The 27,396-nt window shown below is 39.1% G+C and overlaps 1 protein-coding gene across 2 annotated transcripts in view; it reads right to left on the reverse strand.

The window, feature by feature from the left end:
* Positions 1-23,333: 23,333 nt before the first annotated feature.
* WDR89 (WD repeat domain 89) overlaps positions 23,334-27,396 on the reverse strand; it is a 68,017-nt gene continuing 63,954 nt past the window's right edge. For both annotated transcript variants that reach the window (XM_072762562.1, XM_026000542.2), the window contains one exon: positions 23,334-26,351. In XM_072762562.1, the coding sequence (XP_072618663.1) occupies positions 25,157-26,351 (1,195 nt within the window). In that variant the 3' untranslated portion in view covers positions 23,334-25,156. The remainder of the gene's footprint in view (positions 26,352-27,396) is intronic.

The following is a 27,396-nucleotide window of genomic DNA, read 5'->3' on the forward strand; positions in this document are numbered from 1 at the left end:
TCATTTCAAACAATTGAGTACCTACCCTGTGCCCTGGGGAAATTCAAATCTGAGTAAGACAGTAAGTTCTATCTCTCTGGTATATTTATATAAGAAAGTATGATCTAGGGCTAGTTATTATGAAAGCCCAGAGCCTAGTGTAAAATCTTGTGACCAGGAGGGGAAAATGGAGCAAAATAAGGGAAAAAGAGGATATGATATATATTTTTAAAGATTTTTATTTATTTATTCATTCATTCATTCATAGAGACACAGAGAGAGAGAGAGAGAGGCAGAGACACAAGCAGGCTCCATGCAGAGAGCACCACGTGGGACTCAATCCCGAGTCTCCAGGATCATGCCCCAGGCTGCAGGGGGTGCTAAACTGCTGCACCATAGGGGCTGCCCGAGGATATGATATTTAAGCTGAACCCGGTGACACTCAGAACTCTCATCCACTCCTGGCTTGGCACCCTATTTATTTTTGTTTATCTGTTTGTTTGTTTAAGGTATTCTTTACCATGGCCCAGGAACTAACCAAAGCGATTCACATAGATTATTTTCATTTAATTAATAAGTGCTCAACCAGTGTTAAATTCTTCCTTCCATCCCTTCTTGTCTTCCCTGGTATACCTTCAGAGTCAGAGTCAGAAATTAGGATATTCCTCTCCTTCTCTATGTGCTGAGATATTGAGAAAACAGAGCTGAATCCATGGTCCTCTCTCTTGAGTCAGAGCAGCAGAAGTCTTACCAGGGACTTATGGGAACTGGTATAAGCAAAGTGGGGGAATTGTGAGGATTCTGGGCAGGGATGCACTTAGCCTCAGTAAGCAAGAACTTGCAACAGGCCAGGAAAACTCTGTGATCTTTTTTTGTTTCTGTCCCTTGCTGTGATTGTGCTCCATTTTTTTTTTTGTTACATGAAAGAGGGGCTTTCTCTGAGGGCCAGACCAAATGGTACAAAATGGCAGATAAAGCCCTCACATTTGCATTGTCTTCATTCCAGAGAGCAGCCAGGAGTTCAATTGCAATCCCTGGAAGGGAGCCCTGGCTCAGCTTAGGTCAAGTACCTATGCCTAGTCCAGTCAGCTGTGGTCAAGATATCAGTCATGTTGCACAAAATGAATGTTGGGGAATCTCTGCTGTTTCCATGTATGTAGGGGAAGACAAAGAAGAGAAGGAGCCATTGCCCCAAAATAACACACAATGATTGTCTACTTACAACACCTTAATTTTTCAAATTAAATTTATAATAGTAGAATTAATGAATTAAGAATATTAACATTTTAATTTTTTTTAATATTTTGAGAGGAGAGAGAGCACATGCACACACGTGTGCAGGGAGGGGCAGAGGGAGAAAATCTCAAGCAGACTCCACATGGGGCTCGATCCCACAACCCCGAGTTCATGACCTGAGCTGAAACTGAGAGTGGGACATTTGACTGACTGAATCACCCAGATGTCCCAAACATTTTTAAGTTCTTGCTTAAGTTCGGCCATTTTTCCAACACTATTGCTTCCATTCTCATCCCATCTAAATTTTCAGGCCAAAAATTTGAAACTGATTATCACTTTCATCTTTTCAATCATAGAGCTAGAATAGTTAAAATATTTTCCACATATTTGGTAGTCATTACCTATTGGTGCTCTTTGCTTCTATTGTATTGCTCAGCAGGGAGCCTGCTTCTTCCTCTCCTTCTGCCTGCTGCTCTGCCTGCTTGTGCTTTCTCTCTCTCTCTGTGTCAAATAAATAAATAAAATCTTTTTAAAAAAAATAATAAAAATAAATAATTTATTTAGATATTGTTTTAATTTTTAAGAAGATTTTGCTTATTAATTTGAGAGAGAAGGAGAGAGCATGAGTGGGAGGAGGGGTAGAGGGAGAAGCTGACTCCCCACTGAGCAGATAGCCGGCTACCAGGCTCAACCGCAGGATCATGACCAGAGCAGAAGGCAGATGCTTAACTGACCGAGCCACCCATATGCCCCTATTTAAATTTTTTTAAAGATTTATTTATTTATTTTTAGGGCAAGAGAGCACAAGTGGGAAGGGCACAAGGAGAAGGAGAATTTCAAGCAGGTGCCACACTCAGCGTGGAACCTGAAGGGGGCGCTCAACCTCACAACCCTGAGATATCATGACCTAAGCTGAATGAAACCAAGAGTCAGGCACTTAATTCACTCAGGTACACCTTGTTTTTTTGTTTTGTTTTTTAAACATTTAATTTATTTATTCATGAGAGAGAGAGAGGCAGAGACATAGGCAGAGGGAAAAGCAGGCTCCATGCAAGGAGCCCAATGTGGGACTTGATCCCGGGACTCTGGGATCACACCCTGAGCCAAAGGCAGATGCTCAACCGCTGAGCCACCCAGGCATCCCAGGCATACCTTTTTAAAATTTTTTTATAAGGAATATGTATCACTGGGCATCTGGGTGGCTCAGTCCATTAAGCCTTCTGTGATCAAGCCCCACATTGGGCTCTCTGCTCAGTGGAAGTCTGCTTCTCCCTCTCTATCTCTGTCCCTCCCTACCACTTGCGCGCTCTCTCTCTCTCAAATAAATAAATAAATAAATAAATAAATAAATAAATAAATATTTAAAAGGAATATACATTACATTTAAACTTTCTTTCACAGGGCACCTGAGTGGCTCAGTCAGTTAAGCATCTGACATCAGCTCAGTTGATGTCCTGAGATCAAGCCCTGTGTTGGGCTCCCTGCTCAGCAGGAAGTCTGCTTGCCTCTCCCTCTCCCCTTTCCCCGCCTCCTCAAGTAAATTAATTAATTAATTTTTTTTAAAAACTTAATTTCAAAAAACATCTTTGACTTACAAATCACCAGAATGAATAATATAGCATAACCATGTACCTACCACACAGCTCTAGAAATAAATACCAGCACGGTGGAAGCTTCTTATGTAACCTTTTCCATCATATCCCTCTTTCTCAGAAGTTTCCATGCCCCTAAGTCTGTTTTTTTTTTTCCCTATAATGTCACACTTCTACTAAATGTGTACATATTCCTAAACAGCATGCAGTACTTTTCTCCTATTTTAGGATTATAGATAATTGGTATTCTGTAAATAATTGGTATTAACGTATATAATTGGTATGTTATCTAGTATAACTTATTTTTTCACCCAACATGATGTGCTTTTAATTTAACCATGTTAATACTGATACTTTAGATCATTCCCTTTCACTGCTACATAGTATTTCACTTACAAATGTTCAGCAGTTTGTTCATGTTCCTTTGTGGAGGTTGGTTTCCAGCATTTTACTATTTTGAACAGTAGTGCTATGAACATTCCTAGGCCCATTTCCATGTGTATGGTTTCTCAAGTTTCTCAAGTGTATATCTAGCAGTAGAATCAGGACATAGGGTGTGTGTTTCTTCAACTTCCCAAAGTAGGGATAAATTGCTTTCCTAAATGATTGTACCAATTTATAGTTAGAGATTCTGTTGTTCTAAAACTCCTTACCCACTCAGAGAGCAGACATTTATCTGTATATATTTTTTCCTTTATTTGTCTTACACTACACTCCTTAATTGAGCCGGAATTAATTTTTCTATAACGTGTGAAATGGGAACCTAAATTGACTTTTTAAAATTTAATTGATTAACTAATTAATTTTATTTATTCATGAGAAACACAAAGAGATAGGCAGAGACATAGGCAGAGGGAGAAGCAGGCTTCCTGTGGGAAACCCAATGCGGGATTTGATCCTGGGATCCTGGGATCATGAGCAGAAGGCAGACACTCAACCACTGAGCCACCCAGACGTCCCTGACTTTTTTTTAAAAAAACAAATAACCAATTGTCCCACCATCATTCATTGACCAAACAAGTCCTTTTTCATTATACTTAAATCTTTTTCTTACTCTCATCTGATGGCTTGTCTGGTTGAATTTCAGTATCATTCTGTAGAGTATCCTAAATAACCTATTGAGATTTTTTTTTTTAAGATTTTATTTATTTATTCATGAGAGACACACAGAGAGAGGCAGAGACACAGGCAGAGGGAGAAAAGCAGGCTCCATGCGTGGGACTGGATCCTGTGTCTCCAGGATCAGGCCCTGGGCTGAAGGCGGCGCTAAACCGCTGAGCCATCCAGGCATCCCACCTATTGAGATTTTATTGTAATTGTCTTAGGCCCATGAATTATTTGGGTCTAAAACTCACATTCAACAGCTCATTCCCCTACTCTCAAACTGAAATAACTAAACTCCAGACTGCATAAAATCAAGTGCCTTCAGCCTGCTACTGAAGTGTTCTATTATTTGTACTTGTTCTCATCTTTCAAGCTCATCTCTTCCAACAGTCCAGTGTCTCCTTATCCACTAAGCCTTCCTTATTTATTTTTTTCCTACAAACTTTGCTCGTGAAATTCCCTCCAACCAAGAATGCCAACCCTTTCCTCCATTCCCTTTGTTTATTTAAACCTTTTCCTTCCTTCAAGGGCCATTTGGGGTCCTAGCTACTCTAAGGGTCCTAGTCAGGAGTTAGCCCACTATCTTGCATTGCTATTCAATCTTCTGATATATCGGTGTTTAATCTCTCCAATTCTATGATTGAGTTAACTAAAATAAGACAATGGGAGACAATTGGAACTTACCTGGAGTGAGGTCAAGAAGAACAGTTGCTGGTAAGAGAATCAGCAACCACGTTAGGCATTTCACTTCTAACATTTGTAACCTTGAAGAGAAGAAAATAGCAGGATTAGATGAAAGACAGAAGCTGGAGCTGGTGCCTCCACATCTCATCCCGCCCTCATATGGCCAGAAAACAGTGAAGACAGATAATAGAGAAATTCAACATCTGCACCATCAAAATGCCTTACATTTATTTGAATAGTGCTTTAGGGTTTGCTAATTTACACACACCATCTCATTTAACCCATGCAAATCTTTGAAGTAGGTGAGATATCTCCATTTTTACCAGTGAGGACACAGGATTAGAGGTTAAAGGTCACACAGCTAGGGACTGGTGGTGCCAGCTCTGCAACCCCAACCTTCTAAATGACCCTAGTTCATCATTCACATTCATAGTTGCTTCCATGTTAACTTCAAAATTTTTTAAATTTTATTTTTAGTTGTGGCTCCCAAATCCCACATAATATGAAATTTCCTTCAACCATTTTTAAGGTACAGTCAATAATGTTAACTATATTGACATCATTCTATAATGAGATCTCTAGAATTTTTTCATTTTTGTAAAACTGCAACTCTATGGTCATTGAACAACAGTTCCCCATTTCTCATTCCCCCAGCCCCTGGCAACCACCCCATGCTACTTTCTGTTTCCATGATTTTGGTTACTCTAGATATCTCATACATGTGGAATCATACAGTATTTGTCCTTCTGTGATTGGCTTATTTCACTTAGGTTCATCCATGTTGCAGCATGTGTCAGAATTTCTTCTGTTAAAGGCAGAATAATATTCCCATATATATATACAGTTTCCTTATCTGCTCATTTGCTAGTGGACAGTTAGGCTGCTGCTACCTCTTGGCGGTTGTGTATTGTTGCAATGGATATAGATGTATGGATGTGCAAATATCTCTTTGAGATCCTGTTTTCAATTCTTTTGGATATATACCCAGAATGGGATTGATAGATCATAAGATAATTCTGCATTTAATTTTTTGAGGAACCATGTTAACTTTTAAGCAAATAGCCTTATTCACATAGTCTCTACTGCATTATGTTAAGAGGCAGCATATCACCTTTCCTCTAATTAGATTGAATATAGCAATCATGCTCTTATATGACCATTAAAATATGTTTAAAGTTCTTACTTAAAAGGGGCATCAATCACAACTTTGGCAACTGTAGATATTTCCATTTCCTCCGTCTCAGTTAACAAGTTCTTCTTCACTTTTACCACCACCACACCCCCCACCCCCATACAGGGGCACTAGATGAGAAGATTCATGATGGAAGGACCTATCTGTTTTGTTCTGATTCTGTGCTTCAAGTAACTAGCACAGTGGCTGGCATATAATAAGCATCAAATAATATGGTTAAATGAATTAGTGAGTGCATGAATGCAAGACTACATTGATGGGTATAGTCAAAAAAATTGAATTATCCCCAGAAGTGGATGTTGTCATTGATAAGAGAGAATAGTTTAGCACTTCTTGTTCTAGCAAGCAGGAAGTAGAACACACATGGCAAAGAGACATTCAATGACATGAATTTTACCAGAATGATGATACCACGTATAGGATAAATTCAGACTAAAGCTCTGATGGTAATACAGGATTGTACCAACTGTGAGGATTTGGAGAGCTTGGGAAACCTTTGGAGTTCTGAGAAGGTGGGACACCTGGGTTGCTCAGCAGTTAAGCATCTGCCTTTAGCCCAGGGGGTGATCCTGGAGTCTCAGGATCAAGTCCCACATTGGGCTTCTTGCATGGAGCCTGCTTCTCTCTCTACCTATGTCTCTGCCTCTTTCTCTCTCTCTCTGTGTCTCTCATGAATAAATAAATAAAGTCTTAAAAAAAAAAAAAAAGGAATTCTGAGAAGGTCCTGCTGGATTAGTGGGACAGAGCTCTAGGTAGAAAAAGCCAAGAGATGGTGCTAATGGCACAGGACTGTATTTCTCTTCCCTCCTGTCAGACATCATGGATCCTGGTTAGAGAGCATTGGCAGCAAAAGCATTGTCACACCAAGTGGAAGATTTCCTGCTGGCCAGCTTGCTGTATGTTAGGCTGACTGATGCCCTCTAATGAGGACAGGGGTATGGGAGCAAAGAGAGGATTAAACAAATGGAGGGCAGTTATTATCTCATGAAGAAAGCAAGTGCTCCTGCTTAAAGGCTGCTGTCCATAAATATATTTTTTATTTTTTTATATATTTTTAAAAGATTTTATTTATTTATTCATGAGAGATACAGAGAGAAAGGCAGAGACATAGGCTGAGCGAGAAGCAGGATCCCTCCAGGGAGCCAGATGATGCAGGATCCCAGGCCTCTGGGATCACAACCTAAACCATAAGCAGACACTCAACCACTGAGCCACTGAGGCGCCTCTGTCCATACATCTTTAACTTGATATACAACCTTATGAAAGAAACTGGAGGAAATGGGATTACAGTGTATCAGCAAAACTGAAATCTAGATTTAACAAAAATTGCATGAATTTTTAAAGGATAGACGCCCTAGAACAAATTGTTCAGTGGAAATTATGCTCTGCACATATCTGAAGATGAATGAATTGTCGCTCTCTTCCATTCAAATGAGGAGATGGATTTCAAGCAAAAAGTATCTTCTAACAGGCATGTCCTACCAAAGAGATAAAAGACAAGGTTAGGTTGCTTGGTGATTATGTGAAATCTTTTTCCAGTCATGAATTTTTTTTTAAGATTGTATTTATTTATTTAAGAGAGAGAAAAAAGACAGAGAGAGCACAAGCAGGAGAAGGGGCAGAGGGAAAGGGAGAAGCAGGCCCCCAACTGAGCAGGGAGCCCAATGTGGGGCTTGATCCCAGGACCTCAGGATCATCACCTAAGCCAAAGGCAGAGGTTTAACCGACTGAGCCATCCAGGCACCCCCCTCCATCATGGATTTAAATTCATATTAGCAGAACAATAGTAAATAGTGGGGCCTTTTTAAATATATTGCTTTTTAAAGGAGTCAGCATGGTTTAACAGAAAATGCTAGATACAGTTCAAAAGACTTGAGTTCTGACACTAGTATTGCTTTGACCACAGTGGCTTTCAGAAAATTATCAGTTTTCATTGCCTACACTACCAAGAGAATGAAACAAAGCTTATCATGTTACTCACAACATAAAATTCTTCATGGGCACCCACCACCTGCAGGCAAATTCTGAACACCTCTGCCCAATAAATTCACTATCTGACTCCAACTTACCAAATAACTTCTATCATTTGCCCCTCAACCCAGGGTCAAGCAGTACCGAATGATATGTAAGTTCCTCAAATAAACCACACTCATTTGTGCTTTCTCTGCTTAAATACCCTTCTCCCTTCTTTTATTTGGCTTCTACTCAACATGCCTTAAGCACCACTACTCTGAATTTCCTCTTGGAACTCCTATGTGTCCACTGACCCTTGTCTATACTGCCATAATGACAACTGTATTATAATTGGTGATTGGCATGCCTGCCTTCTCATTAGACTCTTCCCCTTACCACCATAAAAGTAATATCTTTTTATCATATAAATTCAAACAAAGTATAAAAAGTAAAATATCCCCTGGAAAACCCACTCCCAAAGACAGTTCTTGTTAACACAGAGCAGGAATTACAAGTTTCATTTGAATTTTCAGAACATAGCAGTGCCGGGGTGCCTGGCTCAGTCAGTTAAGTGTCTGTCTTCTGCCTGGGATCAAGCCCTGTATCGGGCTCTGTGGGGAACCTGCTTCCCCCTCTACTTCTGCCTGCTGTTCCCTGTGCTTGTGCTCTCTCTGTTACACAAATAAATAAAATCTTTAAAAAAAAAAAAAAGAACATAGCAGTGCTTGGTATATAAGGGTCCTCAACAAACAGAGCTAAACTGAGGCACCTGGTTGGCTCAGTCAGTTAACCGTCCAACTCTTGGGCTCATTCAGTTCAGGTCATGGTCTCAGGGTTGTGGGGTTGTGGGATGGAACCCTGTGTTGGAGCTTCATGCTCTATGGGGAATCTTCTTAAGATTCTCTCTCCCTCTTCTTCTCTCCCTCCTCCCCTTGCCCTCTTTCCAGAATAGATAAATAAATCTTTTAAAATTTTATTTATTTATTTATTTACAAGAGAGGCAGAGACATAGGCAGAGGGAGAAGCAGGCTCCCAGCAGGGAGCTTGATGTGGGACTGGATTCCAGGACCCCGGGTTGAGGCAGACACTCAACCACTGAGCCACCCAGGCATCCCAGAATAAAATAACTCTTTTAAAAACTAAATAAACAGAGCTAAATAAATGAATCTATAAAATGAGGATAGCATAACTGGCTGTACCAGCCAACAGTATGTTGTGGTGATGGAATCATGCAGGATAATGACTATGAAAGTTCTTTGAACACTGGTAAGCATAATGCAAGCACAAAATTGTGTGACAAGTGACTAATGACCCTGGACTTCATTTTATCTTGCTTCTTGGTTTCAATGATGCAGATGCTGATGATAAAAAATAATAATAGCTAACACTTACCGAGCACTTTTCATGTCAGAAGCACTGTCCTAAGTGCTTTACCTGTATTAACTCACTTAATTACTATAAGAACCTAAAAGGTAAAAACTATTAATTTCCCCATTTTTTTCAGATGAGGAAGCCAAGGTACAGAAGGCCATGTAACTTGCCCTCTAAAACCCAGAGGTGATGAGTAACACAGTCAGGGTTTAACCCAGAGAATCTTGTGTCTGGATCCATACTCAACCCTTTCACTTGGCTGCCTCCTGTATACAACCTTGAGGTCATAACAGGAGCCAGTTACTTCCCATTGCTTCTTGAACGAGTTTTAGTTCCATTCTTACATTGCTTCTTCAATGAGTTTTATTTTTTTTATTTTTATTTATTTATGATAGTCATAGAGAGAGAGAGAGAGAGAGGCAGAGACACGGCGGAGGGAGAAGCAGGCTCCATGCACCGGGAGCCTGATGTGGGATTCGATCCCGGGTCTCCAGGATCGCGCCCTGGGCCAAAGGCAGGCGCCAAACCGCTGCGCCACCCAGGGATCCCTTCAATGAGTTTTAGAGTCAAAAGTACCTTTGCCTCTCTTATCCTTTGCTTCCTCATATATAAAATGGGTATATCAATGGCCCCTATCTCACAAGGTTGTTTGTGAAGATTTTCTCACCTCTGCCTCAGTAGCTAAGCCAGGAAGGGATCAGACCTAGATTGCACATCTAAAGTCTGGAGTCAGTGACTGATCACGTTGCAACAGAGCAGCAGTGAAGGAAAACAAAAAGACCACACTGTGCAGCTAACGGTATTCGTAATGTAGGAGGAGCTCGGTGTCTATTGACAAGTGTATTTACTGGCAGTTTTATGCTGAGAACTAGCACTCTAACTCAGGCCTTTTCATTCAAAGATTCGGTGGCCAAGTAAGCAGCCTCCCATGAAGAGAAAGCATTCACAAGACGGGACCCTCACTTCTTATTAATTCGGTTCTGTGGCTTTGGTTAATACTAATGCCAATAATAGTTGATGGCGACCTATACCTGATAGAAAAGGCAGAAATGGAAACGAAACTTTGCAGCATGTCATGCAGGAAACAGCAGAAGTACGTTTATTAAGTACTGTGGAAGCAGAGAGCAAACTACACTGGCAGGTGCTTGGATCTGGAACAGTGTTCAAAGCTTGTAAAAAATTCAATCCAACTTTCCAAGGAATTGCCAGGCAGATGCTATAGCTCTATCCAGCCAAGGGATGGTACAGTCCCACCAGGTTCAGGACCCTGTGGGAGTCATAGCTACTGAAGATCTCCAGGGAGAAAGTACTCGGTCAAACCCCCTGTTGGGATCTCATTCAACTCCTGGGCTACATTATTTGTAAAGCTCCTAAGGAAATACGGAGCCTTTATCTGTCCTAGAGAAGAGAAATGAAGGCACAGATGGCAACTTCATACATACAGTCTAGTTTAATCAACGAGGAAGTTACTGGAACCAAAAAAAAAAAAAAAAGACTCAAATTAATGCAGCATTGCCCCTAGGCTAGGTACTAAAGACAGAAGGTAGAAAACTGACAAATCTGCTGTTAACTGGAAATGAATAGCTAAAAACTAACCAGGAAGTTTTTCCAAGGCAGTCTTGCAAATGCTCTGAATGTCAGAGAAAAGAATGAGCCTTTAGAAGGAAGAGCTCCTGAGCATACACACAGGGTGAGTCAATGGTGAGACCTTCAGGTTGCATTGGGGAACATTTGTTTAGAGTAGTAATATTAACAAATTTGGCCATACCTAGTGATATCGAGTCTAGAAAACAGCTCAGGGAAACATTGTCCTCAGAATTAAAACAGTGAGAAATCAAGGCATAATAGATGCAGTGAGCCATCTGCAGAGGTAAATCACCCCAAGAAATGTTTCGTGAATGTGTTTGCAGAGAAACTTGGGAAGACCTGAGTCCAATGCTCATGACTAAAATTAACCACATATTTTATGCCTCTGCGCCTTTGCACATGTTGTTCCTTCTGTCCATTTTATCTTCTGTTGCTCTTTTCTCCCCTTTCTACAGCCTATTGGGTAAACTATTTTTCTTTTAAAATACATTCCAGGAAAAAATAAAATAAAATAAAATAAATAAAATAAAATAAAATAAATAAAATAAAATAAAATAAAATAAATTCCAGGGCAGCCCAGGTGGCTCAGCGGTTTAGCGCTGCCTTCAGCCCAGGGCCTGATCCTGGAGACCTAGGATAGAGTCCCACGTCAGGCTCCCTGCATGGAGCCTGCTTCTCCCTCTGCCTGTGTCTCTGCCTCTCTCTCTCTCTCTCTCTCTCTCTCTGTCTCTCATGAATGAATAAATAAATAAATGAATACATAAATAAATAAAATCTTTAAAAAAATTTTTTTAAAGTACATTCCAAAAAAAAAAAAAAGTACATTCCAGGCATGATCTTCTCTTCACCTATGCCTGAGAACAGAATGAATTGTTTCCTCCTTCCTCCTACTTTTATACTCTGTACATCTTCTCCTTATTGTTATTTGAGACCCTGTCACAAATAACCCTAGCACACTGCAGGCTTTCTGAGGGCAGAGACCAAACCTCTTCCTCCAGCATCTTCCACTACAGTGCCCACCCTAACAGATATTTATCTGGGCCAGAAGAGGGGAGGAAGGCTATGTCTCCTCTAGAAATGGTGTAGCGGGATCTTTGGGGTGGGGTTGAGAGGTGTGGTGCTTTGCCAGATTGGCATATTGAATATTGTCATAGGTTTAGGGGCAGTGTCAGAATCTATATGAACCATGAAATTTTTATGTTTATTGAAGGATAACTCTAGAGGCACTGGCTGGCTCAGTCAGTGGAGCACTTGGCCTTGATCTTAATCTCAGAATTCTAAGTTTGAGCCCCACATTGGTTGTAGGGATTACTTAAAAGTAAAATCTTAAAAAAAAAAAAGAGGGAACTCTAGCTTCTTTTTAATGAGAAAGAGTGGTTTAGTAGGGAGACACATGTATAAACAAAAATATCCAAGTTGTTATAAAAGTACACACAAGATTAAGACCTAGTATAAAGCAAAGGGAAAATCAACTCCCTAGATGAAGATCAGAAAAAGTTTTGTTTTTTTTTTTTTAAGATTTTATTTATTCATGAGAGACACTCAGAGAGAGAGAGAGGCAGAAACACAGGCAGAGGGAGAAACAGGCTCCATGCAGGGAGCCCGACATGGGACCCAATCCCGGGTCTCCAGGATCACACCCTGGGCTGAAGGCGGCGCTAAACCGCTGAGCCACCCAGGCTGCCCCAGAAAGTTTTGCAGTGGAGGAAACGATTGTGCTAATAGGAGTTTGTTGAGCAAACCACCTCAACAAAGGCAGAGGGATCAACCTTACCAAAGCATGAAAATAGTGTAACATTATAAATATTACTTTGTGCTTACTCTACTCCAGACACTGTTTTTTTTCCCCTAAGATTTTATTTATTTATTTATTTATTTATTTATTTATTTATTTATTCATGAAAGAGAGAGAACGGGTGAGGGGAGAAGCCGAGGGAAAAGCAGACCACCCCGCTGAGCAGGGAGCCTGATACAGAGTTCAATCTGAAAATATCGAGATCGTGACCTAAGCTGACGGCAGATGCCCAACCAACTGAGCCATCCAGGCACGCCACCTCCCAGACATTCTTCTAAGAGCTTTTACAGGAATCAGTTCCTGTAATATTGCCAACAATCTTAAACAGTTTATACAATGTTATCAATTAGATTCCACTGCTTGTAACAGAGGCTGTAACAACAGTAGTGAAACAATAGAGCAGTGTCTTTCTTTCTTCACAAAACATCAGGTTCCTAGACTCCTTTTAGCCAACTAGTCTAGAAGCTAGTCGTGGCCTTTATCCTCACAGTCCAGGATGTTGGCTAGAACTCCAGCCATCCCATCCACATTCCAGACAGCAGGACAGGAGGCACAGGGAACTCAACAGCTGGCATTTTATGCAGATCTTTAGAACTTTCCACAAATACCCCATTGCCCCAACACAGTCTTATAACTACAAACAGTTGTGAAATATTCTGGGAAATAGGCTTTATTTTGTTACAATTTTTTTTTTAATTTATGATAGTCATCAGAGAGAGAGAGGCAGAGACATAGGCAGAGGGAGAAGCAGGCTCCATGCACGGGGAGCCCGATGTGGGATTCGATCCCGGGTCTCCAGGATCGCGCCCTGGGCCAAAGGCAGGCGCCAAACCGCTGCGCCACCCAGGGATCCCCTAGGCTTTATTTTGGATATTACATCCCCGCCTATGATTTGGAGTTTGATGACTATGGAAAGGGAGAACAGATAATGGGTGACAGGAGTTTCTGCCCCTCTCATTTCCATTTTTCAGATAGTAACTCCAGTGCAAAGTGCGGCTGCATTATTTCCATGATGAATTAAAAGATTTCAAGTAGGTTTATTTTGTTTTGGTGTGTGTGTGTGTGTGTGTGTGTGTGTGTGTGTGTGTGTGTTGGTTAAGCATACAGTGAAAAATGGGAAGAATGAAGGATGGTTGGGCTGCAAAGTTAGATGGTTTTAATTCTGACACTTTACATGATCAGAAAGATAATGGGCAGTGTAGTGGACAAAACCCAGGCGCACTAAAGTGCAAAAGACATAATGTATGAGTAATCTCAAAGCTAGGTAATTGAGTTGGTTTGTAGATCTGAGAGATGGATTAGTAAAATGGGTCAGTAATTGAATAGTAAATTGATCCAATATGACATTGCTGACTGCAGTGGCAGATGATTATGTAAAATTTGCCAAAAGCACAACAAATATCATCTGACACATTTTTCAATTTCTCTTTTTAATCTTTTTAAAATGTCTACCTCTCCTCTAAATAATTGTCCAATAAAGGTAGAATAGTTTGCATGTAATGCATATCGATAAAAGAAAAGTAAAGCAGTACAGGCTCACAAATATCTTACATTTATTTGATTCAATGTTCAAAATTTTTTTTCTATTTATTTATTTATGATAGTCACAGAGAGAGAGAGAGAGAGAGAGAGAGTCAGAGACACAGGCAGAGGGAGAAGCAGGCTCCATGCACCGGGAGCCTGATGTGGGATTCGATCCTGGGTCTCCAGGATCCCGCCCTGGGCCAAAGGCAGGCGCCAAACCGCTGCACCACCCAGGGATCCCTGATTCAATGTTCAAATGAAAAATATTTTGAAGAAATATATTCACATGACTAAAGTCAAATAATACCTATAGGAGACACTGTTGGTCACCTTCTCAACAACTATTCATTAGCCTCAACCTACTTTTTGTAATCTTCCCTGGATTCATGTGCTTCAAAGGAGCATATGTTATCCCCAGCCCCATAGGCAGTGAATCATGATTGGGCCAATTGGTGATGATAACATTTCTTTTGCTAACAACTATTTTAGGCATGGGCACATAATGAAATTCCAGCCAATGACACTTGCTGTTAGGCTTCTCAGAAAGTGTGTGTGTGTGTGTGTGTGTGTGATCATTAATAAAAAGGATCATAGACAAAGAAACAATTTCTTTTCCATTGGACATAGTTGAGTGTGGATGTGATCATTTACTGATTTATAGTTATCTTGTGAACTTGAGGCTGACAAGATGAAGATTGGCAGAGCAGAAAAATGGAAAGAATTTGCATTCTTGCTACCAACCAACCTTGGAAATGTTCCACTTCTGAACTTATGTGAGGTATTAGGTTCCTAATATGGCTCATTTGAATTGAGCTGTTATTTGCAAACAGAAGTATCCTGATACTCTACCACAAGGTATGTGTATAACGAATATCAAAGAACAAAAACAGCAGTCCCCAATCCAATCTCCGCAGCCTAGCTCTTCTCTCTAGAGGGATCCCTTACAACTTGTTTAGCTTTTTTGGCAGGCAATTTACTTACATGCTTCTAAATAATGTGCTTATAGGGCTATTTTCTTGATTCATCCCTACAAAGAGTGTTGCCTTTGTATTATGGGAGACGAACACCAAACATGTGTACACCTTTCACTTCTTTTCCATGGTCCCAATAGTTTTACAACTTTTGAGTAAATCAATATTGTGCTTACATCATTATGATTACATAAATATTATTCACCCGTGAAGGATTAAGTAGTGTACTGATTGCATTTCTTTTCTGATGCATTTTTTTACCCTTTAGAGTTAAAGATTATCTCCCACCCTTGCTTGTATACATGGCTTTCTTTTTCTTTCTTTTTCTTTCTTTCTTTCTTTCTTTCTTTCTTTCTTTCTTTCTTTCTTTCTTTCTTTTTCTTTCTTTCTTTCTTTTTCTTTCTTTCTTTCTCTTTCTTTCTTTTTCTTTCTTTCTTTCTTTCTTTTCTTTCTTTTTTTTCTTTTTCCTTCCTTCCTTCCTTCCTTCCTTCCTTCCTTCCTTCTTTCTTTCTTAAAAAGATTTTATTTAAAGATTTATTTATTCGATAGACACAGAGAAAGAGGCAGAGACATAGGCAGAGGGAGAAACAGGACTCCAGGGATTACGCCCTGAGTTGAAGGCAGATGCTCAACCTCTGAGTCCCCCAGGTGTCCCAGTATAGGTGGCTTTCTGAGTGCCTGTTATGAGTTCTTTTTTTTTTTTTTTAAGATTTTATTCACAAGAGACCAGAGAAAGAGGCAGAGACATAGGTGGAGGGAGGAAAAGAAGACTCCATGCAGGGAACCTATTGTGGGACTCTATCCCAGGACTCCAGGATCATGCCCTGAGCCGAAGGCAGGTGCTCAACCATTGAGCCACCCAGGTGTCCCCTTTTATTGGTTCTTAGGCTAAACAGATTTCTAATATCCTTTGAAAGTGATTTTTTTCTTTCCCATTAAAATTTCTTTTCTACTCTTTCTCTCCTTCCTCCTTCTCTCATTCTGCCTTTGCTATTTTATTTCCAAATTTACTTCCTTTCCTGATTCCCCTACACCACGCTAGGCAACCACTCTACGGTCACTAATATGTATTAGTATGTTCTTGCAAAGTGCGAAGTTCTTTATGTATTTTAAATTTATATAAATGGCTTTCCTTACACATGCATTGCTTCCTACGGTTTTCACTGGGTACTAGATTTTTATGATCAAGCCATATGGCCAAGTGTACATCTAGTCTATGGCTTATAAATACCACAGAATACATCATTGTGCTAATCCAACACATTTTTACCTATCCTGTCTCTCAGGGATGGATGTCCAGGTTGTCTCCAACTCCATGACATCACGAATAATGCCCAGTTGGACCTGCTGAAAATATCTTTGAGATGTTACACCAAGCAATACAATAGCTAGGGCACAGTATGTCAACAAAGATGTGTCTGCTCTCCAGAATAGCTGCACCAATGCCTACACTCCTATCACCATTGCACAATGGTTCCTATATGCCCACATGCCTCCAACACTTTAATTTTCTAATTTTCGTAATTCTGAAAGGTATAAAGTGATTAAGTCTTCATTTCTCTAGTTACTAAGGATTTTGGCCATCTTTTTAAGTTCTTCTGAAATTTGCCTTTTCATAGTCTTTGCTCATTTTCCCATTGGCAGTTTTCCATGATGGATTTGCAGTTCCTTCTATAATCTAACTACTTATTGATTTCAAATATATTTCCCTTTTTTTTTCTTAAAGCTTTTATTTATCTATTCATGAGAGACACACACAGAGAGAAGCAGAGACATAGGCAGAGGGAGAAGCAGGCTCCCTGTGAGGAGCCTGATGCAGGACTTGATCCCAGGATCACGCCCTGAGCCAAAGGCAGATGCTCAACCACTGAGCCACCCAAGTGTCCCTCAAATATATTTTCTTGCATTCTGTTGTTTATGTATAGATTCTTGGAGACCCGATACGCTTAATTTTGATATAAAATTTCTTTTTTTATACTTCATTCTTTTGAAGTTTAAGAAGTCATTTGCCACTTGTAGGTAACAGAGGGATTTTCCCATATTTCCTTGTATTAAATTTATAGTTTTCATATTTTATCATTTAAGTCTACCATTTAAGGAATCTAGTTTCATTTTTCTCCCTCTAGTGAGCCAGTATTCTCAATGCCATCTAATTAAAACCTCTCCCTCGGGCAGCCCAGGTGGCTCAGCGGTTTAGTGCCGCCTTCAGCCCGGGGCGTGATCCTGGAGACCCCGGATGGAGTCCCATGTCGGGCTCCCTGCATGGAGCCTGCTTCTCCCTCTGCCTGTGTCTCTGCCTCTCTCTCTGTCTGTGTTTCTCATTAATAAATAAATAAAATCTTAAGAAAAATAATTTAAAACCTCTCCCTCTTACATTTGTCACCTTTGTAAGATATTAAGTTGCTATATACCCATGCTCTCTGACCTTCATTCATTGACATTGTTCTAAGGCCACAATACAGTTTTTATTATGATTTTGTGTAATCCGATAGTCTTAATGTCTGGTAGAGAAAACTCCCCTTTTCTAAGTTTATTGTTATTTGTGGGCCTTATTCTTTCATACATTTTTTTTTTTAAAGTAGGCTCTACACCCAGCATGGAGCCCAACTCAGGTCCAGAACTCCCAACACGGAGATTAAGACCTGAACTGAGACCAAGAGTCTGATGCTGAATCGGCTGAGCCACATAGGTGCCCCATCCATACAAATTTTAAAGTAAATTTGGGTTCTTCAAAAAGTCCAACTGGAATTTAGTTGGGATTACATTGATTTTTCAGATTAAGTTCAGAACGGCCACTTTTATAATACTGCCATCTCACTGGAAGCAAGATTTCTTTGAACATCTTCTATGTCGTTTCTTTTAAGATTGTATTTATTTACTTTAGGGATATATAGAGCAGGGGAGGAGCAGAGGGAGAGGGACAAACTGACTCCGTGCTGAGTGCTAAGCCCAATGTGCGGCTCAATCCTACAACCATGAGTCATGACCTAAGCTGAAATCAAGAGTTAGACACATAACCAACTGAGCCACCCAGGTGTCCCTCATCTTCCATGTCTTTATCAGAATTCTTATGTTTCTCCAAATAGATCTTGAGTATTCTTGTTAATTCCTTGATACTTTTCTAAACTTCCTGCTATTGTTAAGATATTTTTTAGATTTTCGTAGGCTGACCTTGTTCTGGCAGCTTTGCTGAATCTCTTAATAGTTCAAAGAGAATTGAAAACGTAAGTCTAGGTATATAGGTATATATCATTTTCATATTGGATTTTCTACATATATATCATTTGAAAAAGTTTTTTTCCTCCTCTCTTCCAATCTTTACATATTATCATACTTTTTATTTTTTTTATATATTAGCCAGAATTCAAACTATTGTGATAAGCTTCCTCATTGAATCTTGGTCTTAAAGGCAATGTATTTAACCTAACATTTCTCCAAAAAGAGTATCTCTACTCTAGATTTTATTAACTTTAACCAAGTTGAAAAATTATTCTATCGATAGCATGTTTATATTTTTCATAAATAAAAACCATAAAATAAAAACCATAGTTTTTCTTTAACAATTAAGGAAATCGCAATTTTCCCCTTTTGTCCATTACTATGATGGATTTTTTTAAATAAAGATTTTATTTATTTATTCATGAGAGACACAGAAAGAGAGAGGCAGAGACACAGGCAGAGGGAGAAGCAGGTTTCATTCAGGGAGCCTGACATGGGACTCGATCCTGGGTCTCCAGGATCATGCTCCGGGCCAAAGGTGGCACTAAACCGCTGAGCCAAGCGGGCTGCCCACTATGATGGATCTTTTAAAAATTTTACTTATTTATTTGAGAGAGAGAGAGAGAGAGAGACAGGGAGGAAGGGAGAGAGCACAAGATCACTACCAGGGGAAAGGGGCAGAGGTAGAGGGAAAAGCCTGAGCCCTTCCTAAGACCCCAAAATCATGACCTGAGTTGAAGGCAGACAAATTAACTGACTGAGCCACCCTGGTGCCCCTGTGATAGATTTTCTGATGCTGAGTCATCCTGAGAAAAAACTTAGTTATAGTCATATTAAAATAAATACACTATTGGATTTGGTTAGCTAATATTTTTAACAGTGAATATATATTCATAAACAAAATGGACTTCATTTTTTTCTTCATTTTCATTTGGTTTTGGAATTAAGGTTCTATTAGCCTTAAATTCTATTTTATCAACTATTAAGATACCCACCCTGGTTTTTTGGTTCATATTTGTTACATATATTTTTTGGTAATAGCTTCATTTAGGTAAAATTCACAAGCAATTCATTTATTTAAAGCATACAAGTCACTAGCTTTTATTTTATTTAGGGTTGTGGAACTATAATCATCATCAATTTGCATCACCTCAGTCATCCACCAACCCTCTCATTTCCCCCCTCCATCTTCCAGCTCCAGGTAACCACTAATATGTGCTCTTTGCTATTTCTTTTTAATATTTTATTTATTTATTCATGAGAGACAGAGAGAGAGAGAGAGAGAGAGAGAGGCAGAGACACAGGCAGCAGGAGAAGCAGGCTCCATGCAGGGAGCCCGACGTGGGACTTGATCCCGGGACTCCAGGATCATGCCCTGGGCTGAAAGCAGGCACTTAACCGCTGAGCCACCCAGGCATCCCATTGTTCTTTCTTTATAGACTTGTCTATTCTGGACTTTTGCTGTACATGGGATCATACAACGTGATCCTTTGTGTCTAATTTTACTTAGCATGTTTTCAAGATTCATCTTAATTGTAAAATGTATTAGCCCTTCCTTTCTTTTTATGGCTGAATGATATTCTATTATATAGATATACCATAATTTATCCATCAGTTGATGGTTATTTGGATTGTTTCCACCTTTCGGCTATTATGCATAATGCTATTATGAACATTCATGTACAAGTTTTTACGTGGATTTCTATTTTCAATTTTCTTCAACATATTCTTTTAGTTCTCAGCAGTTTTAGTTCTCTTAGTTTGGAACTGCTGCTGGGTCAAAAAGCAACACGTGAGGAATTGCCAGACTGTAGCTGTATCTTCCATTCCTAACAGCAGTGTATGAAGCTTTCAATTTCTCCATAACCTCACCAACATTGTTTTGATTATAGCCATCCCAGTGGGTGTGAAGTGGTTATCTCATTGTGGTTTTGGTTTGCATTTTCCTGATGACTGATAGCTTTAGGCATCTTTTTGTGTGTTTACTAAACCATTTCTGTATCTTCTTTGGAGAAACGTCTATTTAGATCCTTGACCATTTCAAAAATTGTTTCTCTTATTATTGAGTGGTAACATTTAAAAAATACGGTTGGAAAACAAGTTCTTATCTATTATTTGAGAATATTTTCTAACATTCTGTGGGTTCATATACCTTTCCTCATCCTTTAATTTTTTTTAACCTATGTCTTTAAGTGAATTTATTTCTTAATCTTTTAAAAACTTTTATTTTTAAATGATTTTCAATGTGAGTCTCTTTTAATTGGTGAATTTAAAAATTGGTGAATTTAAGGCACTTACTCCATTTTCCACATGGTCAAATGAATTGGGAAACCTCCCTGAACATCTCTTTCCTGATAACTCATGTCCTCTTGTTCCAAACTGGACTTAATACTGTGGGCTTGGTGCAAAGCGGTTATCTTGTCACTATGTTGGGTTGGTGCCCTGGTTCCTAGTATCTCGTCTTCCTTGATTTACTCCTTTAATTTTTGTGGAGTACATCCTCCACAAAACTGCACAGAAAGTAAAGTTTGAAATCTTTATGTTTGGAAGTGTCTTAAACCTCACATGAGGGCATTCTGACCTATAGAATTATAGGTTGAAAAGCAAGTATCTCCTAAAATCCAAATTTTTAAATTCCTTAGTGGCCAATGAGTTTGGTTAGTGATGGATACTCTGTTAGCTAAATACATTTGGTTCCTAAGTTTCAGAGAGCAAGTAAAAAATGTTCACTTAGCAAGGGATGTCCCAAAATAATTTATTACCATCTTTTGCCTCATAAGTTGGGAAAGCATAAGTTCAGAGAGCAAGAAACTGTCCTCAGAACTTTGAACTTTGATTCACCATTTTGTGTCATCTGGGTTTGCTAATGAAGAGTCTAATTCACGTATTTTCCTTGTACCTAAGTGATTGCTTTTTTCCTCCTATCTTTGGAAACTTTTAAAATTTTCTCTTTTTTTTTTTTTTTTTTTTTTAATTTTTATTTATTTATGATAGTCACAGAGAGAGAGAGAGAGAGGCAGAGACATAGGCAGAGGGAGAAGCAGGCTTCATGCACTGGGAGCCTGACGTGGGATTCGATCCCGGGTCTCCAGGATCGCGCCCTGGGCCAAAGGCAAGCGCCAAACCACTGCGCCACCCAGGGATCCCTAAAATTTTCTCTTTATTCTTGGAGTTCTGAAACTTCACAGTGCTATGCTTTGGTGTGGGTCTTTTTCATTCATTATACTTGACACTCTGCTGGGCCTTTCAATCTGAAGACTGAAGTTTTAGGGATAGCCTCTAAATGTTATTTCATTTTAATAATCCCTCCAACCTCCTTTGCCTTCTTTTTTCACATTGCAAAAATTGATAGTCTGATATTAGACCCATATATTTATCTTTATGGCTTTAATCTTTTCTCTCACTTTCTCTCTTTGAGGTCTACTTTCAAAGATAGTTTCTCACCTGTATCTTCCAAATCTATTAATTACTTTTTTTTTTTTTTTGAGAGGGAGGGAAGGGGAGAGAGTTGAGGGGAAAGGGTAGAGGGCAAGAGAGAGGGAGAATGCTCAGCACAGAGCCCAACTCAGGGCTTGATCTCACAACCCTGAGTTCAATGACCTTAGCTGTAATCAAGAGTCTGACACCCAACTTACTGAGCCACCCAGGCACCATCTATTAATTGCTTTTAAATTTTATTTATTTAAAATGTTTTACTTTTATTTATTTTGCAGAGAAAACAAGCATAAGCAGGGGGACCAGCAGGTAGAAAGAGAGGGAGAAGCAGACTCATTAAGCAGAGAGCCCGACGCATGGCTCCCAGGACCGTAGGATTATGACCTGAGCTGAAGGCAGAGGCTTAACCAACTGAACTACTCAGGTGCCCCATTCAGTTTTAAATATTTTTTAAAGTTTTAGTGTTTTGGTAACTGTTTCATTTCCTGTTGTTTTATAAATGTAATGTAGCCAAGCATTCTTATACAACTTTTCTACTTACATAGTCAGCATTGTCTCGTATCTTAAGTATCTTAAAAACATGATTTTTCATTTTTACATAGTGCTCCATCAAAAGATAAAAATGTACCAAAGACTATAAGCACCATGAGGCATTATCAAATCTGTGTTTTCTATGTTCAGCCTAGAAATAGTAGGAAGAATGAACTGGAGCAGATTAGAGACAGGGTCTGTAATCTAGGAGAGGATGAAACTCGTATCTAAGGCAGTAGCATGGGGTCAGGGCAAAAGAACAGCAGACAGATTTTAGGAGGTAGAGTGGCACAGGACTTGGTGACTGACTGGATAGGAAAAAAAGAACAAAGTCCAGAATTAACCTCAGGCTTATGTTTTGTTGTTTTTTTTTAAAGATTTTATCTATTTATTCATGAGAGACAGAGAAAGAGAGAAAGAGAGAGAGAGAGGCAGAGACACAGGCAGAGGAACAAGCAGGCCCCATGCAGGGAGCCGGACGTGGGACTCAATCCCGGGTCTCCAGGATCAGGCCCTGGGCTGAAGGCGGCGCTAAACCGCTGAGCCACGCGGGCTGCCCTCAGGCTTATGATTTGAACAGCAAGTGAATTTTTTCAAATAAGGATTATGTACTTTGACGGGTGCCTTGGTACTCAGTTGGTTAAGCCTCTAACTCTAAATTTGGGCTCAGGTCAGGATCTCAGAGTTATGAGATCTCAATTATAAGCCCAGCCTTGGGCTCACAGTGCAGCATTGAGTCTGCTCAAGATTCTCTCTCTCTTTCTAAAATATATAAATAAATCTTCATAAAAAAGAATCATGTATTTTGAAGGTGTTTAACAGTGACTTCACTATTGTTCTGTCTGAACTTAGCAAAGCTAGATCATACCTCCATGTAAGTTGAATTGTGCTATGGAATACAATTTTCCCCCAGTGCTATGGTCTCAGAGATAAGTAATTAAAATTTAAAGAGAAATGTAAAAGCTTCATAAAAGGTCCCTACTGAGCAGGGAGCCTTACTCAGGTTCAATCCCAGGACCCTGGGATCGTTACCTGAGCCGAAGGCAGACACTTAACTGAGTGAGTGACCCAGACACCCTGAGAAATGTAAAAGGTTCTAAAGTAATATTTGTATTTTTCATGACAATATTTTTAGTTCAAAAGATAAAAATGTTTTATAATTTTTTTTTTTAATTTTTATTTATTTATGATAGTCACAGAGAGATAGAGAGAGAAGCAGAGACACAGGCAGAGGGAGAAGCAGGCTCCATGCACCGGGAGCCCGACGTGGGATTCGATCCCGGGTCTCCAGGATCGCGCCCTGGGCCAAAGGCAGGCGCCAAACCGCTGCGCCAACCAGGGATCCCGATAAAAATGTTTTAAAATATCTTTATAAATATTCTTATCTATAAAGATATTTTTACTTGTAATTAAAAACAAAAAACATGCCAAATCTTTAGAATGACCAACTTTTAAAAAAAGATTTTTATTTACTTAGAGAGAGAGAGAGAGAGAGAGAGAGACTGCTTGAGTGAGGGGAGGAACAGAGGAAGAGGGACAGCAGCCTCCACTCTGAGCACGGAGCAACATGGGGCTTGATCTCACAGCTCTGAGAGCACAACTTGAGACAAAATCAAGAGTCAGATGCCTAACTGACTGGGCCACCAGGTACCCCAAGAGTGACCAAGTTTTTAATTAAGATTCTTTGGGAAAATATTTAAAAGTAAGGATGAGTGGTGCCTGGATGTCTCAGTCGGTTGGGTGTCTGCCTTTGGCTTGGGTCATGATCCCAGGGTCCTGGGATCCAGCTCTGACTCAAATAAGGATTATGTACCTTGAGCCAAGCAGGAAGCCTGCTTCTCCTTCTCTCTCTGCCTCTCTCCCCCTACTCATGTTCTTACTTGCTCTGCTCTCTCTCTCTTTCTCAAATAAATAAGTAAATAATCTAAATTTTTAAAAAAGATGAAAAAATAGTAAACAAAAATTCAAGCTTAAAATTATGGTATTCTCCTTTCCCCAGCAGCACCTCCTGCATTGCCTCCACTCCCCATGGGCACTTAAGTTTAAGATTACGGATGAAACACTATGAAAGAAAATTTTATCACAAAATAGTAGAATATTTTGAAATAAAAAGTCATTCTATTATAAATAATTCCATTTTTGTATATTCCCTTTGAGTCTCAAAATGAATTTTGTAAGATAATTTCTTTTTCATCAATGAAACACCTGCTTGCTATGTAACTGTTTAAAAATACTGATGCAAATAGGGATGCCTGGGTGGCTTTATTCGTTAAGCATCTGACTCTTGATCTCAGCTTAGGTCATGATCTCAGGGTTGTGACTTCAAGCCCCACCATGGGCTCCATGCTGAGCTCAGCATGGAGCCTACCTAAAAGAAAAAAAAAATCTATCCATTGATAGATAGATGCAAATATATACTAAATATATCTTTCTTAAATAGATGCAAATCACTTTATTTCTAAAAAAATTTTAATTCTATTTAGAATCATTAGTATATTTACATTTAAATACTCCAACATAATCTATGTGTATTAAGCAAGTGGGAGCTCCTACAGAAAACAGTCTGATTTGGTTTTATAAATAATGAAGATGATTTAAAATGTAAAAAAAAACCTAAACTTAAAAAACATAGCTCAAACCACCTGATTTTTTAAAGTCATACCAGCCATCTACTTTTAAAAAGTCCTTATCAAAGCTATTTCTTTAAACCCAACATTTACTAACTCAACAGATGGGTTTTAAAAATGAGGAATGTAATTTTACTTTCAACTCACTGATTATATACTCAACTGGCAGCTTTAAAAAAATAATTTTAGAATACATGAAGACCTGAATTAAACCATTTTCAACATTTTTCCAGGACTGTTTGCTAATTGGCTTGTTTTTACATACAAGCTTTAAACATATCTATCACAGGTAGTACACAAAAATAATGACTCGCAACTCTACATAAAAACCTCTCAAGTAAACTCCCAACAACATATCACTGCTTTTTCCTTCTCTTATAAGAATCATTACTGTGAACTCGAACTCGCTGGGACACAGAGGATGCTATTTTCATGCTATCTTTCTTCGTAAATGTCTTCTCTATTGCTCCAGGTTTCCAAAGTAACAACTGTGCATCTTCTCCTCCGGTTAGCAAAGAATCATCCTGCGTATTCCAAGAGAAAGAACGGACTGTAGCAGCATGCCCTCCGTGAAGGCTGGTCACATGGATCAATCCTGATGTAGTGCAGCTCATTAAGTGAATAGTTCCTGTGTTTGTTCCTCCAACAACAAACAATTTGTCCATTTTTTCATGATATAGGCCACCAATTAAATATTCTAAAGTACCTTCTTTCACATTAATTACTTCTCTGACATCCTGGATGTTCAAACATGTAATTGGTTCATCAGTATCCAGATGATTAAGATCCCACCAACAAAATCCTTCATCATGTGTCATGCAGTAAATCTGTTTATAATCCTTTCCAGACCAACCAATACAGCTCACCGATGAAACTGAGTTACAGGTAGTAACCAGTGCATCTTCTTCATTGTCAACACTAATATCAAATACATTTACTAGGCCATCAGTTGAACCTGAGACAACCATGTTGGGATTGTTGGGATGGAAGCATACTTGGGTGACATCATCACTATGTGTGTCTGAATATGTTCCAAGTGGGTCTTTAGTAGTAGACAAATCCTGAGAATTAATTCTTGCATCCCAAAATACCAACAATGCATCGTCATCAACTTTTTCTGTACCAGCACAAATAACATGATCATTACAGTTGATATCAAAACTAATAAAAATATTGGAAGGGTAACCCTTGAACAGCTGGATAGGTTTTTCACTGGCTAATCGAGCATCCCAACATTTTACGGTGCCATCAGTACATGATGAATATATACTGTCACAAGAATTTGCAAATTTGACTCCATTAAGAAGTCCAGGATATACACTAAATTCTCGTAGTATGTATAACCTTTCTTTGTCATATATTCTGATAGATCCATTAGAACATAAAACAGCAACCAAATTTTCTTTTTCTGCTTGTACAGTTTTTGATGTGTCTATGCCAAGCAGATAAGTAGGCTCTTTAGTTCCTGAGGAACGTTTAACAATGTTCAGGTTAGCAAAACGTTCCTCAATCTTCTCCATGTCAGGAGGAGCATCCAAGCGTAGTAAAAATCTGTAATAAAAATACAAAAATTAAAATTAAATGCAGAGCTTCTCTAACATTACAATTAAGTCAAGTACATTCTCTGAGGACTGGCACAAAACAATAGAGATAAAATCTATTCTAATATTTTAATTTTTCCCTGCCATGATAAAACTAAAACTTAGTTGCCTCCTTCAAATTCAATCACTCTTGAATCCTGAATCTACTGTATATAACTTATGCCAGTAAGAGAATTTTATTTTTATTATTTTTATTTTTTAAAGGTTTTACTTATTCATGATAGACATAGAGAGAGAGAGAGGCAGAGACACAGGCAGAGGGAGAAGCAGGCTCCACATCAGGAGCCCGACGCGGGGCTAGATCCCGGGGTCTCCAGGATCACACCTCAGCCCACTGAGCCACCCAGGTGCCCCAAGAGAATTTTAAAACACATATATAGACTGCTTAGTAGTTCCTTTTAGCTTAAACCCAATTACTGGTCCTATTCATAATTCTCAGCATTAGCCAGGATCTCCCTGCAGTAAATATTTGGTGAGCTCATATGATAAAGCCAATCCGTCTTCTGGCCCTAGCTGCCTGATGCATCTTTTAGAATTTAAACATAGATGTGAATGCAGAAAAAATGGTCTTCCAAAGATGTTTATGTCTTAATCTTTGGAACCGGTGAATGTCATGTTACATGACAAAGAGGAATTGAGGTAGCTAATCAGTTGATCTTTAAAAAATATTTTTTATTATTAAAATATAGTTGACATACAATGTTACATTAGTTTCATGTATACGGCATAAGCGATTTGAGAAGTCTATGTGTTATACTATCCACAAGTATATCTACTGTCACCATACAATACTATTACAATACCACTGACTATATGTTGTACTTTTTACTTCCATCACTTACTCATTCTGTAAGTGGAAGCTCTATCTCCTACTCCTTTCCATCCATTTTGCCCACTCCTCTATATCCCTCCCCTCTGGCAACCATCAGGTTGTTCTGTGAATATACAGGTCTGTTTCTGCTTTTTGTTTTGTTTTTAAAATTCCACACATAAAG

This window comes from Vulpes vulpes, chromosome 6 (genome assembly GCF_048418805.1).
Source record: "Vulpes vulpes isolate BD-2025 chromosome 6, VulVul3, whole genome shotgun sequence".
Classification (NCBI taxonomy): Eukaryota; Metazoa; Chordata; class Mammalia; order Carnivora; family Canidae; genus Vulpes; species Vulpes vulpes.